Source organism: Muscardinus avellanarius (assembly GCF_963383645.1).
Source record: "Muscardinus avellanarius genome assembly, chromosome: 15".
In the NCBI taxonomy this organism is placed as follows: Eukaryota; Metazoa; Chordata; class Mammalia; order Rodentia; family Gliridae; genus Muscardinus; species Muscardinus avellanarius.
In genome coordinates this window covers 25,483,121-25,509,699 of record NC_137801.1, presented here as the reverse complement: position 1 = coordinate 25,509,699, position 26,579 = coordinate 25,483,121, and the positions used below count along the sequence as shown (strand labels likewise).

At 44.0% G+C, this 26,579-nt stretch overlaps 1 protein-coding gene across 1 annotated transcript in view; it reads left to right on the top strand.

Annotated features, from left to right (window-relative positions):
• Window positions 1-6,304: 6,304 nt before the first annotated feature.
• CAPN14 (calpain 14) overlaps window positions 6,305-26,579 on the top strand; it is a gene marked incomplete at both ends in the record, with an annotated part of 78,720 nt that continues 58,445 nt past the window's right edge. Inside the window, 10 exons of the mRNA XM_080711349.1 lie at window positions 6,305-6,389; window positions 16,598-16,659; window positions 18,361-18,455; window positions 18,881-19,076; window positions 22,665-22,734; window positions 24,027-24,145; window positions 24,281-24,417; window positions 24,834-25,008; window positions 25,638-25,700; window positions 26,229-26,314. Of these exons, the coding sequence (XP_080567475.1) occupies window positions 6,305-6,389; window positions 16,598-16,659; window positions 18,361-18,455; window positions 18,881-19,076; window positions 22,665-22,734; window positions 24,027-24,145; window positions 24,281-24,417; window positions 24,834-25,008; window positions 25,638-25,700; window positions 26,229-26,314 (1,088 nt within the window). The remainder of the gene's footprint in view (window positions 6,390-16,597; window positions 16,660-18,360; window positions 18,456-18,880; window positions 19,077-22,664; window positions 22,735-24,026; window positions 24,146-24,280; window positions 24,418-24,833; window positions 25,009-25,637; window positions 25,701-26,228; window positions 26,315-26,579) is intronic.

Below are 26,579 nucleotides of genomic sequence, written 5' to 3'. Positions count from 1 at the left end.
CCCATCACTAGAATCTGAGACCACAGTGGGCAGGAGGTGAGAGGAGTTATTTATTGAGACTCAGAAGCCAGAAGCCCTGTCCTGGCATCTTCTCAAAGGTGGGACAGAATTCACAGTTAAAAAGACATGAGGTTTCACTGACAGGAAATTGCCTGTGCATCAACACTGCGATGTAGTTGCCCAAATGATAAGGTTCTAGTTGTGTGAAAACAGCAACCGTCACTCCTGACTGGGCACTCCATGTCAGGCATTATACAAGATGTAAACACACACACACACACACACACATCTCTCTCTCTCTCTCTCTCTCTCTCTCTCTCTCTCTCTCTCTCTCTCCTTCAATTCATGTTCACGAGTACAGCTCCAGATGTCATTATTCTCCCAAGTCAAGAGACAGCAGCTTGGGTCCTAGATGGAGGCAGAGCAGGGAGGGTTAGTTTTCCTAATGCGTAGTTTCTGGAATTGATTGAGATGCTCCAGAAACAGTGGCTCATTTCACAGTGAGGGGATAGGTCACTAAATTGTGCTGGGACTAATTTAAGGAGCAAAGATTTAAAAAGTGCTATGTGAAGGGCTGTCACATGGGAGGACAAAAATCTGTGGATAGAAGGTGAGGCAAAATCAAAGAATCCATCTGCGACCATGCCAGGACCCACCTGCCAGACTCCAGTGAACGCCTGCTGACGTGTCTTGACCACTCTTATGATTCATCAGCCTCTTCCTCCCCTTCTGTCTTTGTCGGTCTGAGCACCAGCAGACCCAGTAAACACTCCTTTATTTCTCCCAGTGCAGGAGGCTGGAGTCTGAGATTGGGATACAGCACAGTTGGGTTGTGGTAAAGCCCCCTCTCTGGTTGCAGACTTCTTGTATCCTCACAGGAAAGAAAGTTGGCAGGATTGCTGTCTGGGGTTCCTGATATAAGGGCCCTCAACCCATACACAAGAGCTTCACCTTGTGACTTCATTATCTTAGAAAGGCCTAATACCATCACATTGAGGGTTGAGTTCTACATATGGCCAGGCGTGGTTGCACATGCTCGTAATCCCAGCATTTGGGAAGCTGGGACAGGAGGATCACGGTTAGCAGCGGACAGCCTCAGCTACTTAGTGAGTCCCTTTGCGACTCAGTGAGACCCTGTTTCAAAATAAAGAATAAAAAATAGGGCGCCGGGTGTAGTGGCGCACGCTTGTAATCCCCGTGCTTGGGAGGCGGAGACAGGAGGATGGAGCAGGTTTGAAGCCAGCCGCGCTGGTTTAAGAGACCCTATTTTCAAATTAAAAAAGTATAAAAATAGGTCTGAGAGTATAGCCCGGAGGTAGAAGGGTTTCCAGGAGCCCCAGTACCACCATCACCCCCCCCCCAAAAAAAATAGGGCTGAAGGTGTAGCTCGGAGGTAGAATGCCTCTGGGTTCCATCCCCATTACCACTAAAATAAGAGTTTCACATATGATTTTGGGGAACACATTCAGTCCATAGCCCCTTTGACCTACAGATCTGTTTCTGGTACCTTCACCTGAATGTCCTACAGGCAAATCACACTCAGCCCCGGGAGTTAAGTGTTCCCCCAAACCCTCTCAGTAAAGACCAAGTCCCATCATTAAGGAATAATTATTATTTTAACAAAAGGTATTGGATGTTTATTATATACCAGCCCCTGGGTGAAATAGTTTATATTTATTACAAAATAAATACTTGAATGTTTCCCACCACTTTGTGTTTTGTACACAAAGTATCACTCCCATTTTGTAGATTATACACCCGAGACCCTGGTGAGTTAGCAGCCTGAGGCTACCCACCTCTGAAAGATTGAGTCAGGGCCACATCCCTGTCACATTTTTCTGTCTCCAGCTGTAAGCTCTTTGTAGGGTTAGAGAGAGGGCAAATCAAGGTGAAGCACAGTACAGGTTGGGGAGGCACAGGTGTGAGGCCACCTGGTGACTAATGTTTCAAAGCTCCTTCCTCATTTATGAAAGCCCAGACTTGAGGAATGATCAGAGATTATGCTTTTCACTTAAAGGAATGTGTGTGGTCATTTCATGCTTTGTAAAGCAGAGGCAATCCTTTCCATGGAACTATAGGAGGAAAACACATTTCAACATTAATCCCTGCAGTGTTCCTGTTGAAAAAATTAAGCCCACACGATTCCATAAAGCAATGCTATCTCCTGGATATTGAGAAAGCTCTACTATACTGCAAGCTTTGGGTTAGGTAGTTGACATAGCTGTTAAGATGAGGGAATGGAAGACCCAGAACCTCCCATGCCAGAGCCATCACTTGGGATGTTCCAGTGTGACAACACTGTCAGGAGCTGGTGGATGTGCAGGCCCCGCTCCTGAACTTGTCGCTCTAGCTGGGATGCTGCAGGTCATAGGACTCTTCCCACTTCCTTTCCTGTATTTTCTGGGCATCACACACAATGTCCACACCCTTTGGATTAGTCACCTTCAGGGTTATTTACCAACAAGGCTTCTTTCCTAACTGCACTTCCAATGACATGAAACAGAAATCCCACCGCCACCACCTCATGGAAGGAAATAGAGAAACCACAGTGTTCTCCCAGCAATCAATCTTTCCTGTCACATGTATTGTAAGGGCAAATAAATTTTCTGCCAAGAAAGATAGGCTAGGTCACAAGTCAAAAGGAAAACAGACAGAAAGCAAATAAACAAAGGAAGACAGGTAAGCAGAGGCAAAACTGCAAGGCAGCACAATGACGTCAGGAACGGGAAGAAGAGTTAGAAATGTGTTCTTTAGTGGTGTATTGATTTGAATACATTTGACAACACCAAGTTCACAATTAAGAATAGAGGCAGAAAAGAAGAGGCAAGACTTTGGAGGAAAAAAAGAAGAAGTCTAGACAACATTTTAATCTGGCAAGGAACTGGACTAGCACTAAAAGGAAATGAAAGAGAGATTGCACTGCAGAGACATTTCTGTTTTCTCTCTCTGGACAGCCTTTCTTGGCTGGAAGAGGCCCTCACCTCACTGTGTGTGACTTCTGGGCACACTAGAGAGACCCATCATACTGAAAAGGTCTCCCTCAGTGCTTTGTTAATGAATACCATCCAGTGCTTCCGGGCCTGTTTTTAATTGAATCACTGGCCCTTGACATTTCAACTGTTATCATTTATGAGCATCGTTTCATGAATTAGGTTAACAGATTTTTTTTTTCTGATGGTCATAGGAGAAATCATGTTAAAAATAAACAAGGGCCAGAGTGCTGAATGAAATTGCCAGAGAAGTGCCAAAGTGTACTACCCATTTAACTGAAATGTTATGAGCCCATCATATATATATATATATATATATATATATATATATATATATATATATATGTGACCCAGGTGTTATCCAAATATGGCTCTCAGGGCTATATGAACCTGCCCCCTGGGCCAATATTAGATCAGAGAAGATAGGACAGAGAAGACAGTAATCAAATTAGAAGATGACAGAGGTAGGATCTTTCTGCTCACCCGAGATTTAGTGGCCAATTCTGGCCCAAGACTGGTAAATATTTAAGGTCCAGTCTAGATATCTTGTGGGCACTAGAGGTCTTGCTTCAATAACTCTTCTCTTTACTCGTTTGATTATCATTATGTGATTGTAAACGAATGCTAATCAGGGCTCTCTGCCTAGAGCCCCTTTCCCTGTAAGGCCAGTCTCACCTCTGCCTCCTCTATAAATCGAGCTGTGCTCTGTGGTCAGGTCACCATAGCTGACTTTAGGATCTTATCTGATGTTGTTGTCTGCCTGTGTGGAGTCTGAGTTTGGTGCGTATTTATGCATCCTTTTGCTCCCACTGACCAGAGGCCCTCTTGATCCTCACCTGGCGCTTGGATCATGCCCTCCACCTGCCTTTCCTCTCTGCTTAATATGGCTTCCAGGGCTTACTATCCCCCGCCCTTCCCTTACACAGTGTTCATGCTCAATTTGCGTTTGCTTGGGTTATGGATTATAAATAAATTTCCTCTCAATTTTAATTAGCTCTCTGATAATTTAGGAAAACACTCCCCCACTCCGACGAGAAAATAGCTCATCTGGTTTTGTTTCCAAACTTCACAATGAATTTTATAAGGAATATTTTCCCATGACATTCTGAAAACATTATAAGTGTGAAGGAATTAATAACTTAGGTCTTGGAATTTACTTTCAGAACCTTGGAGATGACTTTTAATTTATGAGCTAGCCTGCAAAGTCTCTTTTTATTAGCTTGGCTTTTGGATAAATTTGTAACACTTGAAAGGTATATATGGAGCCACCAATTTTTCCTTCCATTCTTCTGAAGTTATTATTGTCTTTTCTCCCGTTCATAAATCAAAGCCCTTCTCTTCAAGCCCTTGTTTAAAAATATATAACCAAATGAACAAAAAATCAAGTGGGAAACAGCATCCAGGAATAATATGGCCTGTCAGTTGCTGCTATGGAGTTTAGGTGCTGTGTATTTCATGGGAGCCTCACAGTGCCCGAAGTCACCCTTTGTAGAGCAGTGATATCCCAGAGTTTTGTTGTTTCACTCTTATCTTGGCAAAAAAGGGAATCAATGTTTGGTGCTTACTGAAAAGTATGTCAGTAATTTTCCCCATTTACAGCTGTGTTGGACACATAAGAGTTTCACTTGACTTTAAATGTGAGTCCAGTAAAATAACAAAATGATCTGTTTGAGCACAAATAACTTTTGAGCAGTTATTACTTCCTATGCCAGGTACTTTAATCCATTCCTCAACTGGATCTTTTCGGTTTTTATTTCACTGCATGAATTTCCAGCAGTCAGGGATTCACTTGGGCAAGGAGTTTCTGTTTTTGGAAATGTTCCCTTATCATAAGGTTAAGGACTTGTGAGGCGTCCACGCCTTAGTGAGAACTGGTTCAATCAGGTTGCTTTCCAGTGCCTGGAGGAAGGGGGATTTTGATAGGTGGAATAAGGAGACACTTGGAGAAGAGGTGGGTTGTTCAGAGCAACTGGCTGTCTTAGAGGAGAGTATCAGGAAGTGGGAAACAGGTGGTTAGAAGGTACCACAGAGGCATTTGCTCTCCTTTGAATGTTTGCTTAAGGCGAGTCTCTGAACAGATTCATAAAATGTCATAGCAGAAAGTTGGCAGATGATGCAGCTGAGTTCTAGAGAGGAGGTGCTTGCCTAGTTGCATGGGGTCATCAAGACTAAATCCCTATTACTTGACTCCAAACCAAAGCTCCTCCTGTTCCTCGCTGTGCCACTGGGTAAGGAAGCCTCTTCCTCTCTCCCTCTGAGCCACCTCCAGGATCTAGCGTACCGGCGAGCGCTCAGTTTCTGCAGCCCCAGAGCTTGTGCAGACTACTGCCTTCCCCACCCCAGGAACTTTACACTCCTGTGGCCTTGTCTCCGTAGGCAATGTAGTCTTGATCACAAGTCACAATCTTGCCAACCCACTTTTGGTCCCCAGCCCGGGGCTGGACTGAGGACTCTCTGTGCCTACAGAGACAGAAGGCTCCTCAGCAGATGGCCTTGAGTCCACCGCATTGGTCTCTGGAACACCAGTATAGGGTGAGAAATGAAAGACCAGGGAGGGGACAGATGACCTCTGCAATGACAAAAGGTCACAGAGCTGATGCCAGAGGATGGTGAGCCTCCCTGCCCATCTGTTTTCTGTCACCCAGGTCAATAATGTTAAGAATTATCATAGAAGGAAATGATTCTCTGACTCTGCTAATCCTTGATAAACTCATGATAAACCCGATGATTACCCATAAGAGGAACAACTCAGGGGCAGAGTGAGCCCCGGCCCTGTGCTATGTGTGGGGTGGGGTCCTGAGAGATGAGACGCAGTCCCTGCCCAGAGTTTCTGAAATGATGAAGAATTAGAAGAGAAAGATAATTGCCAGGATGAAGAGGTGAAATGAAAAAAGGGTCAGGTCTTCAAGAGAGAGATCAGTGATAACCTGCATTTAGACAGAGCTTTGTAATTTTCATGATCTGATATGAGCCTCAAGTTAGAGATGAATTATGGTTCCCATTTTTTAGAAGAGACAATTAAAACTTGCTTACCTGCCAGGTTTTACCCTCAGTCTTTTGATTCCCAAATCCATTGTCCTAAGATTCCCATACCACCTTCATCTTTTGGTGGGAGGGTACTGAGGATTCAGCCCAAGGACCTGCTATATGGTCTTGGCTGAGTTGCTGAGGGTCTTGCTAAATTGATGAGGCTGGCCTTGATCCTCCTGTTTTAACCTCCCAAGTACTGAGATTACTGTGTATCACTGTACCTGCCTAGCTTCTCATACCATTTTTATACAAAACAGTGTAAGGAGAAGTGGAGTCGAGGACCCATGGATCTTTGGACTAAGAAGGTGGAGAGCTTTGGATTTGACTCGGTGATTGGTATACTTGGTTTCTTGATCAAGATGATGAAAGGTTAGTAAAATAAGACATGCTCAGGGCTTAGTCCAGTCCCTGGGGCTAAGTCCCATCTCTTAGCTGTGGTTTTCTTGGACAAGTTGTCATTTTGTGACTCAGTTTCCTTTTTTGCAAGTTAGGGATAATAATAATAGGACCACCTTCCAAAGTTGAGAAGATTCAATGAAATACTGATTCAATGTGCTCAGCTGTGTACCTGGCATGTCATAAATACTCAGTAAATGCTGGCTATTATCACAGATGCTATTTTCTTTGTCAATACTACTAAAAGGAATGAAATATCAGTCACACAAAAACATGAAGGCATGAGAGACTGGAGTCAGAGAAAAGGCAGAGAAGAAGGTAAGGAGAGAGAGGAGAATTCTAGACGTAAGGGACTCGGATTCGGCTAACAGATACTGAGTACCTTTGGAGTACCAGGCACAACCTCTAGGTTCTGGATCTGAGGTATACAAGCACAGACTCAGGCAAAGTAGAACTGACTTAATTGCTTTAATGAAAATCTGTGCATATGGTAATAGGAGCCTAGGAGAAAAATCCTGGAGGAATCGAGAGATCATGATGCTGGACTGACACATGAATGCCAGGTGTTTTGAGGGAAGAATGACCGGACATAGCACAACTTAACCCCAGGTGAAATATCACCACCAAAAGGGGTCAATGTTTCTAGTCCTGGACGGCCAAACACAGGGAGATAAAATTGGTCCCAATGTGGGATTTGGAAAGTAGGGGGAGAAAGGAAGAGGGAGATCTCTCAATAGCATAAGAGTCATAAAATTCTTCCTTAAAGCCAGGCATGGGGGTGCATGCTTGTAATCACAGTACTTGGGAGGCTGAGACAGGAGGATTTCAGGTTAGAAGCCATCCTCGGCAACTTAGCAAGGCCCGCTGCAACTTAGTGAAACCCTGTTTTCAAATAAGAAATAAAATTGGGCTGAGGGTGTATCTCACAGGTAGAGTGTCCCTGAGTTAAATCTCCCATAAAAAAAAAAAAAGAAATCCTCCTTAGAGGAAACTTCCTGAGGGAATTTCTCACTCTGATGACCACAAAATAAAGCCCCTAGTCTTCCATGTGCTAATACTTCCCTGGTTTCTGCCAATGCCCAGCTGAAACCTATGGATGCCCCGGAATCTTGGCGTTGGCTCTTTGGTGGCCTGTGAGTGAGTGGGGGTCATGTGTTCCTGCGATGAGATAATGCTCTATGTCCCACCTCCCTAGACTTGCAAATGAGAAGATGACTAACTCTCTCTTTTCAAGGCATTTCTGGAAGGAGTTTTCTTTGTAGGGTGTTTCAAGAAAACAACTGGATTTGTATAATACCAACATAAAGCCGTGGGTGCTCCCCTCCCTTCCAAAGAACTCACAGTGGGGAGGAGCCATGGCTCTGGGAGGTGGGATCTCAGCCAAGCACCCATGTGTAGAAAGTCCCACATATAAGTGGTGCCAGGCTGCCTGCTTCTGGCTACATCAGGATTATTACCTGGTCTGTTGCTTCAAGAATCAAGTTCTCCTGTACAGGTAAATTTCTTTACTTCCAAGGGTGGGTCTAATTTGGCCCAGAGTCTGGGTTCAGAAAGTGAAAGGAAGATACTGGCTTCTTCTCCTGGTTCCAACTTTGCAGATCTGAGTGTATATGGAAAGAGCTCTGCAGTCTGGAGATCCAAATTTTGGGATCAGTTTTGCCATTACATAGCAATGTGATCCTGAGGGATCAACTTTGGCCTTTGGGGCTCAGTCTTTACATTAAAAAATTTAAAAGGTAAGTGTGTGTGTGGCAGGGTCCAGGGGTGTTCTTTGGGCCTAGGTGAGCTCAAGGGTCCCTTCCAGCTGTGGCTTCTGCCGATGGTAGAGATGCTGCTATTGCTAGGTAGAGATGCTGATATTGCTAGGCGCTGTCATTTCCCAGGACACAGACCATTCCAGGGGCCTTCTGAGTGGCCCTGGTGGGAAAGGCACTGGAGTGGCTGAGTCCTGCCTGAGGCCTGTGGCCTCTGCAGGTCAAGGGGGCTGGCTGCTCTCTGGTTCTCTGTATTAGGCAGCAACACTGGTTTCATTTCCTCTGTAAGGAGATGTGTAAAAGAGACTTACGATCATGTCCACAGTCCGTGAGAGTGACATAGTACCTGGCATGACAGTTGTCAGTGTAGTGCCGGGGCCGTTCTCACTTAGATTAGAAATCTAGAAGTTACCATTATGTGAGAGTTTGCTGGCCTCTGGACATCGGGCATCACTAACTGGGGCTCTGGAGGAATCTGAGTGAGGCAGCCAGCTCTCAGGCCAGCTTCTGATTACCTTATGGAAGCAGAAGATGACAATATTAGGCAGGTGGGCTGCAGCCTGGATGTAGGTTGGAGATTATTGTTCCAGGCTTGCTAGATCCAGTCTGCAGGAGCTCATGGCTCAAATCCTAGCTGAGAATCTTAGCTTAAGCCAGTGAGGTGGACCTAGCTTTTACAGTCTGGTGACATCTTCCAGGCCTGATGGGTTGAGGGTATCTTTGACTGTCTAGAGTTAAGATTTTTGAACAGGCTGGGTACCAGATATCTGCAGTGAAGAAAGTAGGGCCTCTCTAAAGTGAGAGCCAGCACTGGACTGTGACTTCCCTGAGGGTGGTAGTTCTGTCGAAGTCATGCTGTAACCCACCCATCCGGGGCAACCCCTAGAGTGGGGAGAGCTCGATAAAGACTTGATTAAATAAATTGGATCCACCACTCTTCAAATTCCCTTGTAAATCTCCCTTCTAGCTGTCAAAACAATCAATGGAAAAATAATAGAATTGATTTAACTGTTAATGGTATAATTGGTTTGGTGATAAATCGCTCCACCTCAACAGTAACCCCTGAGCTGACTTCTAACACAGAGACTGGTTTTGCCACTTTTCAGAGTTTCATAAATGGAATCACAATTCTCGTGTGAGATGCTTTCACTCAGTATTATGTTTGTGAATCTATTTCTAGCGTGGCACAGAGTTCTCATCTTTTCTTTCTTGGAGCTGTATGTTATTCTATTGTGTAAATATACCTATTATCTATCCATGTTCATGATCACTTGGTGAGCTCCCAGTTCAGGGCCATTTTGAATAGTTCTGTTATGAATGTTCTATGTGTCTTATGTGTATAAATTTAAGCATTTCTGTTGGCTAATGCCCAGGAATGGAGTCATGATGCACAGGATCCCTTCTCTCTCTCTCTCTCTCTCTCTCTCTCTCTCTCTCTCTCTCTCTCTCTCTCTCTCTCATCTATCTATCTATCTATCTATCTATCTATCTATCTATCTACCTATCGTCTACTATGACAAATACTAAAGCTAACTATGCTGCTTTTCCTAAAAAAATATTTCTGATTGGCTTAGCTTCTCCAAAGTGTTGTGTAGGTTTCTAGCTGCATAGCCTGATATTCTGGAGTAGCATATATTATAGGTTAAGATGAGAGACTGTAGATTCCTGTGGCCTGGAAGTGAGCTTCAGAGAAGGGGGTGCTGATACCCAGCAGCCTCCTCTGCAGTCCACGGAGTTGGACAGAGGACAGATGCTGGAGCATGACAGAGCCAGGATGCTTTCTTCATGGCGGTTACCACCCCATGAGCTCGGGAGTCTTTAAAATACCTACCTGAGGTGAAAGCATCTATGTAGCAATGGGAAGACTCTGCCATGAGGAGAAGATAGAAAACAGCCAGGCCAGGGCCGGCTTCTGGGGGACCGGGAGGAGGAGCAATGTGTGCAGAGCTTTGGAGAGTGAGTGTGATCTGTGGAAAGGAGCCCTAAGGGAAACCTGGAGGGTGAAGAGGCCCCTTAACCTAACTCACTTTGCAGAAATGTGGCCTCTGAGAGAGCAGCCAAAAGACTGACCACTCACTAAGACTTTGCACTCCCTCGACCTCATCTGCACAACAGGCAAAGGAGGCTGCGCTTTGTTTTTCTGTACAATTTACAATGAAGAAATATCCATGCATTCAGCCAGTCACCAAACATTTATCAAACACCTGTTTGTTCATGATACAATGATGGACTCTGTGCATCCAGAAGAGAAATACCATTCTTGCCTTCAAGAGCTCGTTGTTGCTGGGTGCAGTGGCGCCGGCCTGTATTACCAGTACATGGGAGGCTGAGATAGGAGAAATGTAGTTTCAAAGCAGCCTCAGCAACTTAGTGAGGCTTTCAGCAATTTAGCAAGATCCTCTTTCCAAATAAAACATAAAATAGGGTTGAAGGGTAGGTAGCACAGAAGTAGAACACTTCTGGGTTCAATCCCCAGCACCACAATACAATGAGAGGGGGGGACAGGGAGGGGGAGGGAGGGAGAGAGAGAGAAACAGAGAGAAAGAAACAGAGAAACAGAGAGAAGAGAGTGCTCATGGGCCACATTCTGCACTGTTTCTCTAAAAGCAAAGCAAATATCTGCTCTAATTAATGAAGAACTATGCACATGTTTAAATAGTAAAATTAAAAAGTAAATAATTAATCGACAAAAGCTTTTTCAAACACAGAGATGTGGGGTTTCCTGTTCATAATGAGTAACCACATAACCACCTGAAAACTGCCCAGGAATGTCTGATGTCATTGTAGCTAAAAACAAAAACAAAACAACAACCTAAAACAACAACAAAATGGATTAGAAACAAAACTTTACTAGAAATAGCAGGCTACGTGGTGAAGTGTTTTAAGATATAATAAATGCAGCTGCAAATGTCAAAAGCATATAAAAAGTCAGTGAACCAATTAGAGATAAAAATTCTGTTGCACTACGATAAATTCTTAGCAATGGATTTAGCCAACCCCTTTTATTCTGTGTTTCTACTTGGAGCTTGCCCTGCACGTAGTACTGTGCGATGGCAATCTGCCTGGGTAGTCTGTGGTTTGGAGGAGGGCTCAAAACTTGGGAAAGAGCCAGATAACAAATATTTTAAGCCGTATCTCCATGGCATCTTCTTCCTTCTGCTATTGTGATGCAAAAACAGCCACAGACAATATGATGTGGCTGTATCTCACATAGCTATATCCAAGAACCAGTGGTGGGCTGGGTTTGGCCAGCAGGCTGTAGTTTGTTAACTCCTACCGACCTCAGAGGTCTTCAAGCCCCTTCACCTGCCATCTTTCTTGAGTTCTCAGAGTCGGCCCAGTATGCATCATCCTGCGTTGTGAGTGAGGAAACCAGTTCAGAGGGCCAGGAGTCTGCTCATAGTTGCCAGACAAAAGGTAGAAAACCCAGACACATCTGGCTTTCTAATTCCAAACTTAGCACTTCACGATTGTATACTGCTTATTACACAAAAGAAGCATAGTCCCCACTCAAGATAAATCAGGCAGAGCCCATGGTTAATCTTGTTCTTTTGTTCTGACTGTCACGAGGATGGAATTGATCGTTTTCTCAATCTAGAGCTTCTTATCATGCAGACAGAGCCATTGTGCAAGGAGCTTGTGTTTCTACTCCAATTTCACCTCAGACAACACAGTGGGTGGTGGCAAGATGCCAGACTTCTCTGGAAACCCATCATCCCTGAGAAGGATTCTACAGGTCCCTAGTCCTTTCCAGGAACCTGGCTTTACTCTTAAAGGTGGCTTGAGAGTCTAGTGCTTATGGATACACAGTCTAGCACATAGCAGGTATTTGGTAAACATTAGAATAAATGGGCAGAGACTCAAAACATGGAACAGACTCCTAGGAAGCAGTGTGTGTGTGTGTGTGTGTGTGTGTGTGTGTGTGCATGTGCTATGTTGAGACTCCTGGGAAATTCATTTCTATTTCTTTGGGTCTCAGTTTTCTCCACTTTAAAAATGGAGCTCATCATTTTCAGCTGCTTCCAAGGCAGTTGCAAAAGTAGCCACCACAACAAAAGCCAGTAGTCTGGCACAAGTTATTACTCCAAATCAAAACAATGGGACAGGACTCAGGCTGATTCCTTGGTTTTTCTAAATTAATTTAAAAAAATTCATTTGAGAATTACAGACTTTGTTGTATATAATTATGTGTGATTAAGCGTACTGCAGATTTTGAAGTGTATTGTGTATCGTTTCTTGAGTTTTGACATAGGTATATACCTATGCAACCACCAGAAACAATACAAAATATTTCCATTGCCCTGAAGTTCTCAGTCAATTCTCCTTCCTGGCCTTAGGCAACAATTGGTCTACTTTTCTGTATTATATTTATATTAAATATATATTCTCCATAAGTACAACAACAGCAACAACAACAAAATAAAACCTTGGATAGTCACATTATTCAGAAATAGACAAAATTATTTAAATGCATTTCTCCCTGTATTCATTCTGTGTGTGTGTGTGTGTGTGTGTGTGTGTGTGTGTGTGTGTGTGAAATAATGTCATGGTCATAATCTAGACACACCTTCCATGTTGACTGCTTACATACCTATGAGATTGTGTATAAAATCACCATCTTTCTCACAGAACTTCTGACTCCTATATCTTAACTAATGACTCAAGTTATCCAGATAAATAGCTTGGGTCACTACTAAGGAAATATCTTTTTTTTCCCCATTATATTTTCTAGTTAGTTGTAGATGTAATAGAAGAGCACAGCTGAGTTTTTATAAAGTATATTTACCGTGTATTTATTGACCTTCTTGACTTTTGTTATTTCCTATAGTTTTTCCATTTTGTTGGCTATTCTATACACAGACTTGGAAAGAGATATGCAAAACCTGCTCTAATGGTCCTGTACACAGCAGCTACCCAAACTGAAGAGGTCAAGTTTGACACAAGATAAATCCAGAGTCTCCCTCATTTACATTTGCAATAAATACTAGCATGTTAAACAGAGCATTGTATGCTGGGTGGGGCAGCACACGCTTGTAATCCTAATACTTGGGAGGCTGAGACAGGAGGATTGCGCAGGTTCGAAGCCAGCCTCAGCTACTTAGTGAGGTGCTTTGCAACTTAGTGAAACCCTGTTTTCCAAATAAAATATAAAATAGCTCTGAGAGTATAGCCCAGAGGTAGAATGTCCCTGGGTTCCATCTCGAGTACCACAAAAAATAAATAAAATAAATAGAGCATTGTTAGGAGAGATGGGGAAACCCTGCCTTCACCTGGGGATTGGAATATGGGAGCTGCACTTCTGGCTGAGTGCACCTGCAGGTGTCTCACCTGGTGATGCTCTAGAATGCTCAATAGCCAGTTAGCACTCAAAATCTTTTATGGCCGGGTGTGGTGGCACATGCTTGTAATCCCCGTGCTTGGGAGACTGAGACAGAAGGATCACAGGATCACGTAGGTTCGAAGTCAGTCTGAGCTGGTTTAAGAGACCCTGTTTCCAAATAAAATATAAAAAATAGGTCTGGGAGTGTAGTCCAGAGGTAGAAGGCCCCTGGATTCCATTCCCCAGTACCACCAAAAAACAAACAAACAAACAAACAAACAAACAAACCACACACACACACACACACACACACACACACACACAGTCTTTTATGATTAAGTATCTGGGCCACCAAAAAAAAAAAAGTCTTTTATGATCAAGTGTCTGGGCCTGTCTGGGCCCCAGGAAACCCCTCATACCCCTCACCATCACAAGGTGAGAAGAGCCAGTATGGAAAAGTGAAGTGAGTATGGAATATGAATAGTGAATACGGAATATATGAAAAGTGGATAAGGAATAGGAATCCCCACCTCAAGAACGCTACAGAACAGTCTAACCTCTCCAGGCACCCAGAGGAATGACTCTCAGGTCCAGCAGAGTGCCTTTAGGCTGCTACCTCTAATATCTTGTGTCCTAGCTAGCTTTCCTCTATCCATTTGCATAGTCTTATTTTATGGGCTTGCTCCAATACTGTTGACTTACAATGCTCAAAACAAATTTCCAAATATGACCAAGACCCATCTGGCCCTTTGCAGAGAGCTGTGCCAATCTGGGAATGAGCCAACTTTATTTATAGATTATAACACATGGGAGACGGGCAAAAAGTGCCAACCACCCACCTCTGGGCCTAGATTCTCCTTAAGGTGACTTGGGAATACTTATTTTGAGTAATTGGGATACCAGAGGGACCCCACATAATGGAAGAGAAACCTCAGTGGAGCCAGGAAGAAGGTCTAAGGGAAGGGGAGGGGGAAGACTGAGGCTCATTAGTGGAAATACTACCATCGACTATGTGTACATATGTGAATATACCAAGGTCAGTCTAGTACTCTGTATTGGGAATGGGGGTAGCCACCAAGTGCTGTGTGCAGGTATGTCACTGTCAACATGATTTACATTATGATGGGAGATTATAACACACCAATAAAAGCATTTTAAAAATAAGTAAAATATGATGTAAGCTGGATATAGGGGTATATGCCTTTAATCCTCGTATTTGGAAGGCTAAGACAGGAGGATCATAGGTTCAAGGCTAGCCTAAGCAACTTAGTGAGATCCTGTTTCAAAATAAAAAATATAAAATAAGGCTGGGGTATAGCTCAGAGGTAGAATGTCCTGAGTTCCATTCCCAATACTACAAAGGAATAAAATAAAGTATATGCGTGTGGCCTCATGCTGAAATTTGGAGTTTGAGAGGATCTTGTGTGCAGCCCTCTGTATCCATAGGGTACCGCAATTGTCAAGACATGCCATGTTTTTAGGCTCAGAGAGCAACCTGAGAATGACCAGAGGTTGGTAAGGAGAGCAAGGGCCTATGTCATTTCTGAAGCTAAGGGACCTTCTGTCATTTGTCAGAACCATCACGAGAGTAAGGGTTGCTGTTCAGGCTTGAAGGAATGAAAAAGTAAGATCTTGCCTTTGTACAGTCTTGAGTTTGTTTACAAATGTACATGTTGTAGAAGAAACTGGTTGGGACAAAAGTGTGGGGATAGGCTGGAGGAAGCTTTGCATAGTTGTCCACATCAGGAAGGAAATCTTGGTCAAACACAAGAGGTGAGTAACAGCTTTTATGTATCTATAACTTCCTGTTGGGTCATCCCCCAGGAAGTCTGCATATACCTGTGACAAATAATAACCAGGAATCAGGTTGTCTTAGGTGCACAGAGAGATAAGAGGTGTGGAGGCAAGCAACATTCCACCAGTGTTACTCCTGCAGGGTATAAAACCCAGTAGACAGGAGGCTTCCATGCATGAATCAACTCAGAGTAGAACCCACAGTGGGTCTGAAGACAGGACCATTTCATAACTGGTTGCCAGAAGTGCAGGATAGACTAAACACAAAACTGAGGATAATGTTTAGAAACATGCATGGCAATTGACCAAATAATTTCATTTCTGTTGAGTCTAAAAATACTTTAAAAGAAGGGGTTTGATTTTGTATACCTTTAAAATGTTTTATTTCTACTAATTCATTTTCATTTAGTTACAGTTAATTTTCATTAAGCAACAACAACAACAACAACAACACACACACACACACACACACACACACACACACACACACATTCCTGGACATGGTGGCTCAGGCCTGTAGTCTCTGTACTTGGGATGCGGAGACAGGAGGATCAAGGCCAGTATGTGGTAACTTAGGGAGACTCTGTTTCAAAATAAAAAAGGGATGGGGCTGTAATTCGGTGTTAGAATGCCCCTGGGCCCAATCCCTAGGACAACATACATATATAAAGAAGGAAAAAGAAAAAGGAAGAGAAAAAAATAAAATAGATCCTCTACTAGCAATAATTTCAGAAGCACCAATTAAGCAATAATTTGAGAAGTACCAATTAGAAGCCAGCAGGGTTTCTATCTGAGTAGGTAGTGAGTCAATATACAGGTGAAATAGTCCTGTGTTCAGACCCACTGTGGGTTCTACTCTGAGTTGATTCATGCACGAAATCCTCCTCTGTCTATTGGGTTTTATACCCTGCAGGAGTAACACTGGTGGAATGTTGGTTGCCTTCACACCTTTTATCTCTCTGTGCACCTAAGACAACCTGGTCTCTGTGGAGACCAGGCATGCTAAAAGGGCTTCCTGAGGGAGGTTTTCAGATTGGTCTTTGGAAGCTTTTATTTGATGAAAGAGTTCTACAACTATTTTGAAAAACACTAGGCAATTTCTAAGGCCTTTTGAAACTCTGACTTTTAAAAAAATCTAAATGGACAAGAATGCACGTAATAAGGGCTGAAAAATAATAGATGCTGAATATTGAGGTTGTGGGGGACTGGTTGGCTTCAGAGCTCTTAATGCAAAGTGTGAGTTGGCTTCAGAAGAGGGACTTGTCGCCCCCTATACAGGTCTGTAAGCTGAGAGTGCTGTGACTGTGTTACAGACATGCACACAGTGACTGCCATACAGAGCACCACAGAGAAGTCTAGCCACTTCGTGGCTCAAGTAAGTAAATGGTTAATCCTTATGGAATTTGAAGTCTAAAGGCGAGGCACCCGAGGCTGCTTCATTTGCTTGAAGAAGCTATCAAGGTCAGGCCTCTTCTCGCATGTGGCTTTTTTTTAATGGTCCTAAGATAGCTGCTTCAAGATGGATGTTAATCTACTTGCCAGGCAAGGGAAACTGAGCGGAGGTAAGGGTAGGAATCATGGTGGTGCCAGATAAGCCTGTCATTTTCTGTTGGGAAAGTCAGTTTTCCAAAAGGCCCATCTAGCCCAGTGTGGTGGCGCAAGCTTGTAATCCCAATACTTGAGAGGCTGAGACAGGAGGATCACAGGTTCGCAACCAGCCTCAGCTACTTAGTGAGGCCCTCCGCAACTTAGTGAAGCTCTGTTTCAAAATAAAGAATAAAAAATAGGGATGGGGTGTAGGTCGGAGGTAGAACGCCCCTGCCTGCAACCTCCAATTCAGAAAAAAAAAAAAAAAAAGACAAAAGGTCCAACTAGTAGAACTTCATTTCACTGGCCAGAATTATATTGGATGGACAAACTGTCCTGGAAGAAGCCCCAGGAAATCAAGTTTTTTAACTGTGTAGTCAAAACAAATTCTGTCAGTAAGGAATTTAAGGGGATAGTTTACTATGGTGTGTGTGTGTGTGTGTGTGTGTGTGTGTGTGTGTGTTCTTTTGCTTTGTCAAAAAAAAAATCATCAGCCAGGTGTAGTGACACATGTTTGTAATCCCAGCATTTGGGAAGCTTAGACATGAGAATCACGGTTAACGGACAGCCTCATCTACTTAGTGAGGCCCTTTGCAACTCAGTGAGACCCTGTTTCAAATTAAAGAATAACGGCCGGGCGTGGTGGCACACGCTTGTCATCCCCGTGCTTGGGAGGCGGAGAGAGGATGATCGCTGGCTTTAAGAGACCCTGTTTAAAAAAAAATACAAAATAAAGAATAAAAATTAGGGCTAGGAGTGACGCTCAGAGGTAGAACGCCCCTGGGTTCCATCCCCAGTACCGCAAAACAAAACAAAACAAAACAAAAAAACAAAAAACAAAAAAACCCCAAAACTTCATGGAATTAGTTCATTTTGAAGAAAATGTAGATTGAGGTCTTTGTTTTCTAGTACTAGGGATTGAATCCATGGGTGCTCTACCCTTGAGTTGTATCCTCAGCCCCTTTTAAAATTGGAGACAGCTGGGCGTGGTGGGGCACGCTTGTAATCCCCGCGCTTGGGAGGCGGAGACAAGAGGATTGCGCAGGTTCGAAACCAGCTTCGCTGGCTTAAGCGACCCTGTTTTCAAAATAAAAATACAAAATAGGTCTGGGAGTGTAGCCTGGAGGTAGAAGGTTTCCAGGAACCCCAGTACCACCAAAAACAAACAAACAAAAAAATTGGAGACAACTGAGCATGGCAGAACATACCTGTAATCCCAGCACTTGGGAGGCTTAGACCTGAGGATTGCAGGTTCAAGACCAGCCTCAACAATTGAGGTAGACTCTCAGCATCCCAGAAAGACCTTTTGTCAAAATATAAAAGGCTAGTGGTATAGGTTAGAGGTAGAATACTCCTGGATTCAATCCTCATTACTCCCCCGCTCCAATTATTTAAATGAATAAATAAATAAAATGAAAGTTTGGAGACAGAGTCTTCTAAGTTATAGATGCTGGTCTCAGACTTGAGCTCTTCCTATCTCAGCCTGCAGAGTTACAGGGATTGTAGATGTGTGCCACCAAGCCAGGCTAAGAGGACAGTGGAGCAGGAGGATGAGTACAGCTGGCAGCAGCAGCCAGCAGCCCTGTAGGGAGAAACTACAGGCAACAAACATTGCTGTCCACTGCTTTGGATATAGTACAAGGACCTGGGACCCAGGGCTGAGCTCAGCTTCCTGTCTCTCTTCTCTCTGCTTAGCAGAAGCGGCCTCTGTGACCCTGGCACAGTCAAGGGCCTGGGCTGGGGAGACCTTCCCTTTGTTTAGGCTTTGCTGTAAGATCCCAGGTCCTCAGGAGGACCTGAGCCCTTGAGTGGATGTGGCAAGAATGAGCCCCACTGCTCCCACCAATCCAATCTCTCCCAACCTGCTCATTCCTCCTCTCATATTCTCTCCATCTTCTTCAGGAAGAGAATGAACCGATTGTCTACTCTTTGTTTCAGGGCTCATCCTAGAAGCCCAGTGGGGACTTGCTGGTGCCTGCCATGTCTCTGTGGCCGTCTCTCTGGGGCAGGTGGAGGCTGGGGAGGAAGGACCCCATGAGGGCCTCTTCTCAGCTCCCCCATCAGGACTATGAGGCCCTGCTGGACCGCTGCCTGAGGGACCGCTGCCTCTTCGAAGACAGCACCTTCCCAGCCACCTGGAGCTCACTGGGCAGCGGGGCCTTGCTGCGGAAGCTGCCGCCTGGCCTGCAGTGGAGGAGGCCGCCGGTAAGGAGGGACAGGGCTGCCCAGCAACGAGAGGTGGCTGGGCCAGACTCAGAGGTTTGGAGATAGGTTTAAGATATATGGGGAGACAACAATAAAGTCTTTCCTACTCTCTACTCAACATACCAAAGGCTTCGGACACCAAATGATGTGGAAGGCTTTCCCCCGCATAGCAGGCAGCTCTCCAGTGGACCCCAGTTGGTGTCCTTGAATGCAGTCTGTTCTGTTACTATCTACCTTGAGGTAGCATGGGATAGTCAGGCTGGGGGCTCAGTCTTGTAAGACTGTCCTCCCTTAGATTTCAATCACAGATTCCAGTTGGTGATCTGTGCGTTTGACTCACAGGCTCTACTCAGGATTCCTAAGACCTCCTCTTTAGAGTCTATGAATTTATAAGAGAGATTCACAGAAGTCAGGGGAGTGCTTTACTTATTTTATTATAAAGGATCTTATCACAGATGAACAGCCAGATGGAAGAGCTGAGGAGAGGCATGTAGAAGGGGTGTGGAGCATCTGTGCTCTCCTGGGACACGCCACACTGCAGCACTCCCATGTGTTCAGCTGTCCAGAAGCTTCCACATGCCAGTCTTGGGGATTTTTATGGAAGCTTCATTACATAAGCACAATTGCTCCCAATATTGGTCTTGGGTGATCAACTCAACTTTCAGCCTCTTCACTCCCTAGAGGTAGAATGAGGCTGAAAGTCCCCCGAGTCTTTCCAGTGACCAGCCACATCCTGAAACTGTGTAGGGACCAGCAGGCATCTCGTTAACATGCAAAGGATGCTCATCACTCCAGAGGTGATTCCAAGGGTTTCAGGAGCTATATATCGTGAGACAGGAGGAAGATTAAGTATGTATTTCACAGGATCACATCAGGTCTTACTGATGTTAAGACCTAAGTGATGGAACTGGGCAGTCTGTCACATTCCCATTTTCCAGATGGAGAAGGCCAGGATGGACCTGAGCATGGTCTAAGATGTAGCTCTTCCTCAAGCCTGAAAGTGGGCTGCTGCAGCCACAGATAGACCAAGCCCGTGTTTAGCCTCATCTAAGATGGTGGGGCCTGCTGAGGAGCCACCAAGGCCCCACCAAGGCCATCTGCCCCAGAGACAAGTTTTCATATGACTCCAACCCACATCAGGCTCTGGAAACATGTAAATTAAGAAGTTATTTGGTTTGGGGATTAATGTGATACTGGCTTCACAGAAGGAATTTGGGAGAATCCCATCTCTTTCAATTTCTGGGAACAATTTGTGAAGTATTAGAATTAGTTCTTCACTGAAGGTTTTGTAGAATTCAGCTAGAAACCCATCAGGGCCCGGAGTTTTCTTTGATGGCAGAATTTTTATTGCTGATTCTATTTCTTTGCTTGCTATTGGTTGGCCTAGGCTTGCTATGTCCTCTTGGTTCAGTTTAGGTAGGTTATATGTGCTTAGAAATCTATCAATTTCTTCCCTGTTTTCCAGTCTATTGGAGTATACATTTTCAAAATAGTTTCTGATAATTCTTTGAATTTCCTCACTGTCTGTGGTGATGTATCCTTTTTCATTTCTGATTTTAATAATTTGAGTTGATTCTCTCTTTCTTTTGGTTAGGTTGGCCAGGCATTTGTCAATCTTGTTAATCTTTTCAAAGAACCAGCTTTTTGTTTTGTTGATTTTTTGAATTCTTTTTTTGTTCTCTATTTCATTTATTTCTGCTCTGATTTTAATAATTTCCTGCCTTCTTCTGGCTCTGGGTTTACACTGTTGCAGTCTTTCTAGGTCCTTGAGATGTGTCATTAGGTTGTTTACTTGGCGACTCTCTGTTCTTATGTGGGCACTCAATGCTATAAACTTTCCTCTTAACACTGTTTTAAAACTGTCCCATAGATTTTGGTAAGTTGTTTCTCTATTTTTATTTAATTCCAGAAACTTTATTTCTCCCCTAATTTCTGATTTTACCCACTGGTTATTCAATAGTGTATCATTCAATCTCCGTGAATTTAAATAGTTTCTTTTGGGTTTCTTGTTGTTGATTTCTACTTTCACTCCATTATGGTATGAACAGATGCAGGAAATTATAATACATATTTTGAATTTGCTGGTGCTTGCTTTGTGGCCCAGGATGTGATCTATTTTGGAAAAAGTTCCTTGGGGTGTTGAGAAGAATGTGTATTCTGTTGTTCCTGGTTAAAATATTCTGTATATGTCTATTAGGTCCATTTTGTTTATAGTTTTCTTTAATTCTGAAGAGTCTTAACTCATCTTTTGCCTTGGAGATCAGTCTAGTGGTGTGAGAGGTGTGTTGAAGTCTCCCAATATTATTGTATTTGGATCCATTTGAGATGACACTTTTAACTGTTGGTGGGAGTACAAACTAGTTCAGCCACTATGGAGATCAGTGTGGAAATTCCTTAGAAAACTGGGAATAGATCCACCATATGATCCGGCTATACCTCTTCTGGGTATTTGTCCAAAAGGGTTGAAATCAGAGAACTACAATAACATATGCATACCCATGTTCATAGCAGCACAATTCATAATAGCCAAAATATGGAACCAACCTAGGTCTCCATCAACAGATGAATGGATTGCAAAATTATGGGAAATACTCACAATGGAATTCTACTCAGCTATAAATAAGAACAAAATTATGTCATTTGCAAGAAGATGGAATGACCTGGAGAACATTATGTTAAGTGAGATCAGCCAAGCACCGAAAGAGAAGGGACTTATGTTTTCTCTAATATGCTCAAACTAGGGAGTATGAGGGATACCAGAGGGACTCCTGACAATGGAGGAGAAACCTCATCAAAGCTAGAATGTAAGAATAGGAGAGGAGGAAGACTGAGGTTAATTAATGAAAGAGCTACATCCGAATTTGTGTAAAAATGTAAATATAGCATGGTTAACCTGGACACTCAGTGTTGAGGGGGAGGGGAAGTAGAAGGGAGGGTACCAAGCATAGTTTGAATCTTCAATATGTTCCACATAAAAATAAAAAATACATATATGTACATATATAACATTGACAAGTCCAAATCTAAAAAAGAAGCTATTAAAAACATTACAAAAGCATTTCTCATTTTTTTTTGCATACCTGGTCTTTGGGTGAACTGTGTCCATGCAAAAATGGAGGGATTTGGTGTTTGCTATGGAGTGAGACCACCTTCTTCTTTCTACCCTCCACTCATCTTACATCTCAGCATTTAAGATAAAGAGGCCATTATACTAGGGACTGGGAGTAGCAAGGATGAATAGGGGAACTGGAAAGAGAAGATCTCTAGGAAAAATGAGACTCCTCTCTATAAAAGGTATTTTTTTTAATAGCACCTCAAGAAAAAGCACTTGTTTTTGGAGCAAGTGCCATTTCTCAATATCTACACAGAGTTCTCTAGGGCTCTGACATTATATGAGCTGTAAGAAGGAGGAGAAATAAAATGAACAGAATCTATATCCCAGATTTTCTGGGATAGCACTGATTTCACATATATTCTCTATTGTCTTCTTAAGTTCGGTTTTGGAATATGAAAAAAGATGGTCACTGTAGATCCAAGGGTTTCCTTGTTCTTGAATATAATGACAGTTTTCTCTGTCTCACCACCCAGGAGCTGCACAGTAATCCCCAGTTTTATTCTGCTGAGACCAAAAGAATGGATTTGTGCCAGGGAGTGGTAGGTAAGTCAAATAATCCTGGAGGCCCAGCCCAGGCCACCTGCAAGCCGGACCTGACCAACTTAGGGAGTGGTACACCAGGGAATCTAGAGATCCCAGTGGGGAGGGGTGGGCAAGCCACAGGTGTTCACTCAGCTGAAAACCCTGAACTCCACCTTGATGTGCTCTGTATTGTATTTATACTTTCAGTTGGTACATTATAGTCTCACATCATGTGTAGTTCATGGTGATGGTGGCATCCATGCACACAGCACTTGGTGGGCTTTCCCCCAGCTCCCTCCCCACTCCCCTTTTCCCATACAAGATATTGAGATTGACATTGATATTCTCACATATGGGCTTAATATCGATGGAAGTGTTTACTTCATTAGTTCTCATCCCCTCTTCCTTCCCCTAGACCACCTCCCTGGCTCTGCTGGAGTTTCTCTCCCATTATCTGAAGTCCCTCTGGTATCCCAATTACTCCCTAGCTTCTGCATTTGAGAGAAAACATAGGACTCTTCACTTTTAGTGACTGACTCATCTCACTTAATGTAATGTTCTTCAAGGTCCATCCATTTTCCCGCAAAAAATATAATATTAGTCTTTATTGCTGAGTAGGATTCCACTGTATTTTGTATTATATATAATTTCCCTTCATCTGTTCCTCTGAGGATGTGTGTCCATGCTGCGTCTTGCCTAAACCCACAGATAGTCCTCAGTACCAGGTTACAGGTCTAAATGCTTGAGGAAAATGTGCTCAGTCTATTTCACTCCCCACAGTGAGCCCTTTTTGGGACACCAGTCACTAGACTCTTCATATTAGGGAGTAAGAAGGCATGTTATAAACTCAACTTTTTTCTTAGAGTAAAGGAGAACAACCTTTGGCCATCAGAGAAGGTGCAGGGATAATGATACCCATTTCACAGATAGGAAAATGGGGTTCTGAAGGGGTGAGGCTCTCCTAGAAGAATCCAAATCAGTTACAGAGGTAGGATTTAGAGAAAGTTGGTTGTGTTTGGTCCAAATTCTTGAAGACAAGGAATTTAGGAAGCTGAAAACCGATCGAATAACACATCTCAATTCTTGGTGTCAGGTTTGGATTGCAGGGAATTCCTCCCCATCTCTGCCCTGCTCTGGTTCCTCACAAATCCTTCCTAGTACATAATTCCCTTCTAAATAAGCCCAGATGGGATAGCAATTGGGACTGGGTATTTCTGATATTCAAGAAGTCCTTGGCAGATCCATGCAGATGCTGGTCAAATGATGGGCCTGGATAGCAGATTCTCACAGCTGCAGTGTGCTATCTGCCTTAGGAGACTGCTGGTTCTTGGCTGCTTTGCAAGCTCTGACTTTGCACCAGGACATCCTGAGCCGGGTCATCCCCCTGGATCAAAGTTTCACTAAGAAGTATGCTGGCATCTTCCAGTTCTGGGTAAGTATCCTCTTAGTGCCTCAACCCAGAGGGGCCCATCAGAAAGAGGGTTCAGGGAAGAGCCATGTCTTGGCATCTGAGCTGGCCACCTTCCCCCGCAGTGCTCACTCACCAGTGGGTCCTATCTCCCTCCAGTTCTGGCACTTTGGGAAATGGGTTCCTGTGGTGATAGATGACCGTCTGCCCGTGAATGAGACTGGCCAGCTGGTCTTTGTCTCCTCTACCCACAAGAATTTGTTCTGGGGAGCTCTTCTGGAAAAAGCCTATGCCAAGTAAGACAACCACCAGAAACTTCCCCCTCCCTTCCTCTTCTTTTTTCCTCTATATTGGTGGTGGTGTGTGGGGGGGTAGAATCAGGTAAAGTTTATGAAATGAGACACTCTGGCATGTCTCGGCCAATACAGAAGTGAGAACATCTACATAAAAGGTGGCCTCTTTTATGTAGGGGTCATTTTATCTAAAGAAGTCATCAGGAATTTTGGCTTTCTCTAATGGATAGTGCTGTTTAAGGGATGGTAACTCTGAGTATATATTCTTTCTATTAATCCTTGGATGGAAGGAAAGAATAGCAGATATGTGTCCAAAAATATGTGCCAAAGTAAGCGCTTCACTGCCCAGGTGGACCATCCCCTCTATCATATAAATGTCCCTGGACTTCTCTTTTCATGTATATTCCTTCTGTGGGCAGGCTCTCTGGTTCCTATGAAGACTTGCAGTTTGGACAGGTATCTGAAGCTCTTGTGGATTTTACTGGAGGGGTGACAATGACCATCAACCTGGCTGAAGCCCCTGGCAACCTGTGGGATATCCTAGTCCAAGCCACCAACAGCAGAACCCTCATTGGCTGCCAGACCCATTTAGGGGTGAGAGTGGGATGCATGGTAGCAGAATGGCCTCCTCCCCTGCTTCCGTCCCCTTCATCCACCAGTTACTGCTCTCACCTCTGTATAGGACCCAGCACCTCTACCCAACTCCTGCACCTACAGTCCTGATGCTCAGACCAGGACAGTGGATCTGGGTCCTTGAGGCAGACAGGCAGCAGTAGAATAAATACAGTGTGCAGAGACATTCAGGGCATTTATTTGTCCAATTCAGCAACAACGATGAATGCAGAACCAGAGTCGGAAGCCTTTGATTCAGCCCTGCCTTCACATCCATGTAACCTGCCATGAGGACTCAGGAGCTGAATTTGAGTTTGTATTCTGTAAAATGTAGGTTAGGTTAGAATCACTTCAGAGGAGTCACTTGTTATTGAGGAGGTCAAATGAGATCATGGATGGTGAGGACTTTTGAAAACTGATGTATCACACCACGATTCTCTTCTCTCTCTCTCTCTCTCTCTCTCTCTCTCTCTCTCTCTCTCTCTCTCTCTCTGTCTCTCCCCCCCCCCTCTCTCCAAACCACTTCTCCAGCTGAGTCCAATCCATGTTTCTGGAAATAAGTTTCACACAGCAAGGAACTGACCGGTGCCTCTCTTTTGTCTCTGCAGAAGGAGAGGGTGCTGGAGAATGGGCTGGTGGACGGCCATGCCTATACGCTCACAGGAGTCAGGAAGGTGGGATGAACTAGATCCCTCATTTCCTTTTCAGCAACCCCTTCTCTCCCAGAGCTTCTCACAAAGGCTTTGTCTCATCTTAGTGAATGTTAGTATCTGGGGTGATTTGGGATGAGGGTGAAGTCTCTGGTGAACCCTCTAGGCCCTGTCAAAGCTGATGAAGGGCTCCTAGTAACTCTACCTGTTTTCTGGTGTAAAGTGTTAGGTCATTCATTGCCTCTCCCTACAGGATCATGTTCACAGGTTCTGGGTAAACTTATCCTTTGGGCATCCATCTTTCAAGCCATAGGTGTGATTACTAGCCTTATTTTATAGACCAGAGACCTGAAACACAGAGTGGTTAGGGAACTGTCCTGGGTCTTAGAGCTTGTAAGTGCAAGTGGCAAACAGAGCCACGCATTTGTCTACTAACGCTCTGAGTCTTTGGTGTTCCTTTGCAAGGTTTCAGCTGCAGGCCCGAGTCTTACCTAGGTAGTAGGAATACTTGCCCTCAGCCCCACCACCTAAACTGCTTCTCGTTTTGGGCAGGTGACCTGCAAATATGGACCTGAATATCTAGTGAAGCTGCGGAACCCCTGGGGGAAGGTGGAGTGGAGAGGAGACTGGAGTGACAGGTCTGGACTGTTGAGGAGCGGGGGGGGGGGGGGGGGGGTGTTCGAATTTGCATAGAGTCACATGGATGCCTCCTTTGGTCTCAGGCCAGATCAGAAAGTTTTCAGACCATGAGGCTCAATCCCTCACATTTATAAAATGCTTTGTGAGCCATAGGTCACTTTCTTTTTCGTTAGAATGATTAAAACTAATGTTGAGTGATAGCTTGCCAGCGCTATGTTGTTATTTGAACTTTTATTTTCTCATTTAAGCCCCTAAACAGTATAA